Consider the following 7,840-nt stretch of genomic DNA (forward strand, 5'->3'; position numbering starts at 1 on the left):
TACAGTACAGTACAATACTTTAGCTGATAAAAGTAAGGTAATGTAAGGCAAGGTAAGACTTTATTTATCCTGACTGATTGTACAACACAGTACAACATATTGCCGATATTCATTGAAGAGTGCTTTGCTTTCAATTTTGACTGAACGTTTTGCATGAAAACTTCATATAATTATTACTTTTCTCAGTGCCAAGCTACTTGTGCCAAGTAGATATTGTACAGTACAGTACAGTACAGTACATCGCCAATATGAAAGGTGCTAACTGCAACAAATGTAGTATAATCTGTGTTTTGTTTCATGTTAATAATGTGCCATTCTATTGATTTATTATTGTGATGTTTTCTTTTTTTAGGATGAGTGTGTAATTGTTATACTGGTTGTACATCGTCATTTTTGTTCATGAAACTTGTAAATTTTTGTAAATAGTTATTTTTGTTTGCTTTTGGGGAATCATGTCATACAGGCCCATAATTAGAAGGTTTTATGACTGTAAATATTTGTAAATATTAAAGAACTAATAAATCGAGGAAAACAAAAGTTTAATGTTCAATAATATTTTCATAATGCGACGTCAAAGTATCAGGACACAAAAGGAGATACTTAGTGAAGAATGACCCTTTTGTCTCAAAGGCAAATAAAGAAAAATTAAAAAAAAACATTGTGCAAGGAACTTAAAGAAAAAGAAATATATTTCATCAAGAAAACTTGAAGATAAAAAAATTCAAATTTTATAGAAACTTGGAAAAAAACAATCCACCTCTTGCATACCATAGTCCATAATTTAATAGGTAAAAGTATTCTAAATTTGAACCAAAAGCAGGAGGGCAACTGGCTTTGAAGGATCAGCATGTTAACCAAAAAACGAGAGGGCAACTGGCTTTGAAGGATCAGCATGTTAACCAAAAAACGAGAGGGCAACTGGCCTTGAAGGATAGCCTTATGAAAAAAAAATACAATTTTTATTGATAATAGCACCAGCATTGCATTATTTTGGGAGTGTGTGGGTGACCCTTCCAAGGGCCTTTGTTTTTGGACACTTGGCTTGCCATTTGTTGGTCTTGGTCTTCAGAGAGATGGAACTTCTTTGTGGGTCTAATCACCATCATCACCAAAATCATACATCCTCCTGTCTTGCCAAGATACAGCACCTGCTGGGCTGTTGTAGTACTCTGCCAGGTAGTCTCTCTGCAGCTTACCCGCCTTGGAAGATGTGTTGCCAGGTCGAGCCTCCAAGCCCCTCCAGGCTGTCACTGCTTCTTCATTTCTCCAGGTTCCTGGTACTACCTCGTGGTTGGCATCTTCGTTGTCAGCCTCCACATTGATCCTGCCTGGTTTTCTGTAGCTGATCAGGTTGTGTAGTACACAGGCAGTCAGGACAAGATTCCACATTCTTCTTGTCGAGGCACATCGAGGTGAGGAGACATCTGAATCTGTTTGATAGGATGCCCAAAGCATTCTCCACCACTCTTCGAGCCCTGGAAAGCCTATAGTTGAAAATGTGTTGTTTCTTGTTCATGCCTCTAAAGAAGTAGGGCTTCTGCATCCAGGTCCGAAAGGCAAAGGCATCGTCTCCAATCAGGCTGAAGGGCATGGGCTTGTCATCTCCTGGCAGTGGTTCTGGTTCTGGCGGTCCTGGACATCCACCTTCTAGGGCTTCATAAAGTTCTGTGCCTCTGAAAACTTCTCCATCTGAAGTGCTTCCTTGTGCTCCCACATCCACGAAAAGGAACCTGTACTGAGAGTCCACAAGAGCCATCAGGACTATCTAGTAGAACTTCTTGTAGTTGAAGTAGACAGAGCCAGATCCTGGTGGACACTTCCCTGCCACATGCTTGCCATCTAGTGCCCCACAAACGTTGTGAAAGTTCCATCTCTCTGAAAAGCCTTGTGCCTCTTCGTTCCACTCCTCTGGTGTCTTGGGACATTTGATCACCTCTTCCATGTACTCAGCAATGATGGCCTCACAAGTCTCAGATACGATCAGGCTGATGGTGTTGTGAGGACATCTGAACTCGTGGGCCAGGCTGTGGTAGGATACACCAATGCCAAGGAACCTCAGGGTGATGGCCACCTTGAGACCAGGTGACAGGGCTTTCCTGAAGAATGTGTCTTGTTTCTGGATCCTTGGCCCAACTCTTCTGACTATCTCATGGTACAGGTCAGGTGACACCCTTGCAAAGGACTGGAACTCCTTGGCACTCTCATCTTCTAGCTCCTTCATCAAGGTGTCATAGACACCCATCTCCTGTCTCTTGGAGATCCACCTCCTCACCCAGAGTCTCTTCGTCTTGGCTTTCCTCTGGATATCTCTTGCATGTATCTCCTGCAGGATCAGTCCAGCAGCAGCATTGTACAGGGCATGCTGATATCTGAGGACAGCAATCTGCAGTCTCTGTCTTCTTGGTACTCTCATGGTGATGTTGTTTTCTTGAAGGTCAAGATGCTGAATGACTGGGAGGGGCTGGGGACCCTCTTTTTATAGGATTTTTAACGCGACACTTTTACGTGTCTCTTACGGGACACGTGGCTCCCACGTGGCACGACGTGGCAGTACGTGGCCCATACATGGCACGTGGCTCTTACGTGACAACTACGTGGCGTATACCTGGCCGTTACCTGCCCATTACATGGCCTTACGTGGCGGATACGGCCAATTTTTACGAGGGTCTGACGTGGCGAGTACGTGGCTATCCCGTGGCTCGACGGCAGCAACGTGGCCCCTACGAGGCCCGTGGTTTACGGGGTGTTTACGGCGCTGTAATTTTTTTTCCTTTAATTGGCCCTACGTGGCCCTTACGGCTAGGCTTTACGTGATCGTGTGGCTCCGGCATTAATAACCAGAAACAAGGAATTTCGTTCACAGCTTATGCCTCACAATAACTTCATTTCTTCAAAGCATATCGTGGGATGGAGAGTATCGTATAAAATTATTCAGGACGTGACATCCATCCATATTTTTGTACCCCCACCCCCGAAGGACGGCAGTGACAGTTTTGAATTGAAACAAGGCCACCATCGATACACAAACTACCGAACATTCATAGACAAGCTATACCTACCATCTACACACAGACTACCTACAATCCACACACAAGGTATACCTACCATCCACACACAAACTACCCACCATGCACACACAAGGTATACCTTTCATCCACACACAAACTACCTACCATCCACACACAGACTACCTACCACCAACACACAAACTACCTACCATCCACACACAAACTATCGACCATCCACACACAAACTACCTACCATCCACACACAAACTACCTACCATCCACACACAAACTACCTACCATCCACACACAAACTACCTACCATCCACACACAAACTACCTACCATCCACACACAAACTACCTACCATCCACACACAAACTACCTACCATCCACACACAAACTACTGACCATCTACAAACAAACTACCTACCATCCACACACAAACTACCTACCATCCACACACAAACTACCTACCATCCACACACAAAGTACCTTCCATCCACACACAAAGTACCTACCATCCACACACAAACTACCTACCATCCACACACAAACTACCTACCATCCACACACAAACTACCTACCATCCATACAAAAACTACCTACCATCCACACACAAACTACCCACCATCCACACATAAACTACCTACCATCCACACACAAACTACCTACCATCCACACACAAAGTACCTACCATCCACACACAAAGTACCTACCATCCACACACAAACTACCTACCATCCACACACAAACTACCTACCATCCACACACAAACTACCTACCATCCACACACAAACTACCTACCATCCACACACAAACTACCTACCATCCACACACAAACTACCTACCATCCACACACAAACTACCTACCATCCACACACAAACTACCTACCATCCACACACAAACTACTGACCATCTACAAACAAACTACCTACCATCCACACACAAACTACCTACCATCCACACACAAACTACCTACCATCCACACACAAAGTACCTACCATCCACACACAAACTACCTACCATCCACACACAAACTACCTACCATCCACACACAAACTACCTACCATCCACACACAAACTACCTACCATCCATACAAAAACTACCTACCATCCACACACAAACTACCCACCATCCACACATAAACTACCTACCATCCACACACAAACTACCTACCATCCACACACAAAGTACCTACCATCCACACACAAAGTACCTACCATCCACACACAAACTACCTACCATCCACACACAAACTACCTACCATCCACACACAAACTACCTACCATCCATACAAAAACTACCTACCATCCACACACAAACTACCCACCATCCACACATAAACTACCTACCATCCACACACAAACGACCTACCATCCACACACAAACTACCTACTATCCACACACAAACCTACCACCCACACACAAACTACATACCATCCACACACAAACTACCTACCATCCACACACAAACTACCCACCATCCACACATAAACTACCTACCATCCACACACAAACGACCTACCATCCACACACAAACTACCTACTATCCACACACAAACAACCTACCACCCACGCACAAACTACATACCATCCACACACAAACTACCTACCATCCACACACAAGGTATACCTACCATCCACACACAAACTACCAACCATCCACACACAAGCTATACCTACCATCCACACACAAACTACCAACCATCCACACACAAACTACCAACCATCCACACACAAGGCATACCTACCATCCACACACAAGGTATACCTACCATCCACACACAAACTACCTACTATTCCCAAATCTGCCAATCCTGCACTGATAGTGATACTGATGGGATGACGTTTTTCAAAACGAATAACATTTGGGACATTATTATAAAGGAGTTCCTTCGCACGTATTTTTCAAAACGCCATATATAAAGTTGTTGGCGATGCTAATAATTGTTATTTCCACTGTTTTCCTTGTCGTTGTTTCCACATAATACGTGACGCACTGTTGGTTATTTGTTTCCTTTTGCTTTGGTCATAAAATATCGACGCTTGTCTTCGCTTAACGCCATGCGTCATTACGCTCATACACGCACCAAACATCAAGTCGATTGGACGGCGCGAAGAGCGATGCAAATATATTGACCAATTAGAGAGTTCGCTGGGATTACGTCAGTAACGCATAAGGGCCACGCCTCGCAGGAAGTTGCGTCATTGCGTCAATCGTCGTTTGCCAGTTACGTTTGCTGGAGCTTCGTTCGTGACGAGAAGACGTGTAACCTTTAAGAGAAAGCTTAGTCAGCGCTTGCTACTCCTCACGGTTACCTCTAGTTCCACCACCGAACGTAAACTCACGTCTGTCGTATGTCCGCTCTCACTCCTCAACAATTCGGTAAGGGTTGTGGCGAGTCGGGTGAGGTGACGGGACATCGTGTAAAATGGCGTCGATTTTTCCGCCCGACCTGGGTTTTTCCTCTTGTATTTTACTGTTTTGTTTTTAATTTCACATAGAATCATTACTTGTTCCTTTTGTCGCCTTTTTATTTATTTTTATTTTCCGCAATTCAGTTTGGATGCTGCCATTTGTTTATTTATTTATTTATTTTCCTTTGTCCGCTCAACCTCCTTCCCCACCTCCCCCTCATTTCCCCTTCTTCCCCACGTACCCAATTCGTGACGTTTCATAATATGTATATATATTCCCTTTCCCTGTACTTTTGAACTCACCAGATGGTTGGACTTTTTATTTTGTATCTAAAGTACGAGATCGGGCTTGATGCGTCCATGGGTGTTAACCGAACTACCTGTTTTGCACCTGTGCGTGATGTCAGAGCCCTTCACTGATGTGCTTAAGGCCGAAGACGGCCTCTCGGTGGGGACGGATGAGTACATCCACATAAGGATCCAACAACGTAATGGTCGCAAGACCTTGACCACAGTTCAAGGCATTGCTGAGGACTACGACAAAAAAAAGCTTGTGCGGGCCTTCAAGAAGGTGTGTTGTCTGCTCTCGTACCTCCTCTACCCTGCTTCACCTCTTAAGTTCGAATGACTGTTCCTCTAATTGTCCTTTGACCCCCGCCAGAAATTCGCCTGCAATGGTACTGTGATTGACCATCCAGAATACGGCGAAGTGATTCAGCTCCAAGGTGATCAGCGGAAGAGTATCTGCCAGTTTCTTCTTGAAGTGAGTAGCTTGATAATTAAAATGCTTCCTGCTTCTTGGTTTATGGAGTTATGTGGAAAGTTTTTTTTTTTTTTTTTTTTTTCCCCCCCCCCCCCCCCTCTCCCCCCCCCCTTCTCCTTTCTCCTATTGTATTAACTGCTGACTGTGCTGCCAGATAACGGTTGCTTGGTGACTAATCCCAAGATGTTTCCTCGATTCTTGGGGAAAAAAAAAACAAAATGCATTTTGTTTGCATTTACGTAATGGCCAAGTGTGCATAATAGTAATGCAATTTTGTTTGCAGATTGGAATTGCCAAGGATGACCAGATCAAGGTTCATGGATTTTGAAGTCGAACTGATGTGTTGCTTCGTGTTATTTTTCCCCCCAAATTTGACCTAGATGTGGCTAATGCAAGAGTGCGGTGGCCAAATAGAATATGGCATTTCAAAATGGTGAATTGACGGAGTAGATTTTATCCGGTTAGCTTTAAGCTCAGGATGGCATTTGTATCGTAGGCCTACGGGCCTCGGGCTAGTCGCAACAGGCCGTGGTGGTGCTATCGGGATGCAGGAAGTGGCGGTGGGTTGTCCTTGTGTCCCGGCTTGATTCTGGAAGCAAATGTCCTTTCCCATGGAGCGTGATGCTTCATGCTTTGGTACCGTCGTTTGAATCCTGCACATTTTAGAACCACTCGTCTACAATGCAGTCATCTTTAACGGCGGGTTGCCGTACTGTTCCCTTGCCAGGCAATGATTTTCTTTGGGCAAACGAGCCGATTCTGTTACTATTAAAATTTGGCCCAATGTGTCCACCTTCTGGCTCTTTCGTTGGTTAGGGCCATCTTTGGTTTGATTGCAGCGGTTGCTGAAAGCCATGCATTTTTGTCTGCTTCCTGTATTCTTGTGTTGTATTTTGGCAGTCCGTTTTTAATCGCTAATAAATATATGAACAAGTTTTGTGCAAAGTTTGTTCGATTTCTGCTTCTTGGGTGGTCTGTCGCGTGCACATTTTCCTCACCTGGCTGTTGAAGTCCACGCTGTGTAATGCCCTTTGATTGTAAATCGGCTACTTTGTAGTTGTACGTTCTTTCCTTTGTGATTTTCACCGGAGTGGTTGTGTTTTCAGGTTCAGGTTGTCCCTCCCTCCGTCCGTCCGTGATAGGTTTTCGTTACCACGATAACTTGAGAATGGCCTAGATAACTTGAGAATGGCCTAAGCGATCTTGGTCAAACTTGCTGCAGGTATGTTTAATGAGGTAAAGATGAACTGATTCGATTTTGGGGTCACAAGGCCAAAGGTCATATTGGGTAAAAAAATCCTGCTAACGAGAATTTGTGAACCAATGATTGTATTCTGACCAAAGTTGGTGCCAGTGTCTATTATGATGCAAAGATGAACTGATTAGATTTTGGAGTCAAAGTCTAGTAGGTCAATAACGTTTTGCCGATCCTAGTAATACACAAAATGTATGGTTTCCCACAGATAAGGACGTTAATTGTGGATGGAGAGTTTGCCAAGCTAGCAGCTCGGTGGGGCGCATACCTCGTTTTGTTTACACTTTGTATCTAATAATAGGCCGGATCTGGATCTTCACCAAAATGGAATCTATTCTTCCTTGCCGCACACCCCACCTGTCCAAGTTTCAGCCGAATTCGTCCACAACTTTTTG

At 44.3% G+C, this 7,840-nt stretch overlaps 1 protein-coding gene across 1 annotated transcript; it reads left to right on the plus strand.

Moving 5' to 3' along the window:
• Positions 1–5,201: 5,201 nt before the first annotated feature.
• LOC137414108 (eukaryotic translation initiation factor 1-like) lies at positions 5,202–7,135 on the plus strand. The gene is made up of 4 exons (XM_068099593.2): positions 5,202–5,395; positions 5,835–5,998; positions 6,089–6,190; positions 6,474–7,135. The coding sequence occupies exons 1-4, from the start codon at positions 5,368–5,370 to the stop codon at positions 6,516–6,518; spliced, it is 339 nt and encodes a 112-aa protein (XP_067955694.1). The 5' UTR covers positions 5,202–5,367; the 3' UTR covers positions 6,519–7,135.
• Positions 7,136–7,840: the final 705 nt, after the last annotated feature.

Source organism: Myxine glutinosa, chromosome 6, assembly GCF_964187855.1.
Source record: "Myxine glutinosa chromosome 6, kmMyxGlut1.1, whole genome shotgun sequence".
NCBI classification, from domain to species: Eukaryota; Metazoa; Chordata; class Myxini; order Myxiniformes; family Myxinidae; genus Myxine; species Myxine glutinosa.

Bases quoted from the DNA above. Each gene is read 5' to 3' on its own strand.
- LOC137414108 (XM_068099593.2), top strand. From the start codon at position 5,368: ATGTCCGCTCTCACTCCTCAACAATTCG. The intron at 5,396-5,834 runs GTAAGGGTTGTG...GCGTGATGTCAG, and splicing joins TCTCACTCCTCAACAATTCG to AGCCCTTCACTGATGTGCTT. The intron at 6,191-6,473 runs GTGAGTAGCTTG...TTTTGTTTGCAG, and splicing joins TCTGCCAGTTTCTTCTTGAA to ATTGGAATTGCCAAGGATGA.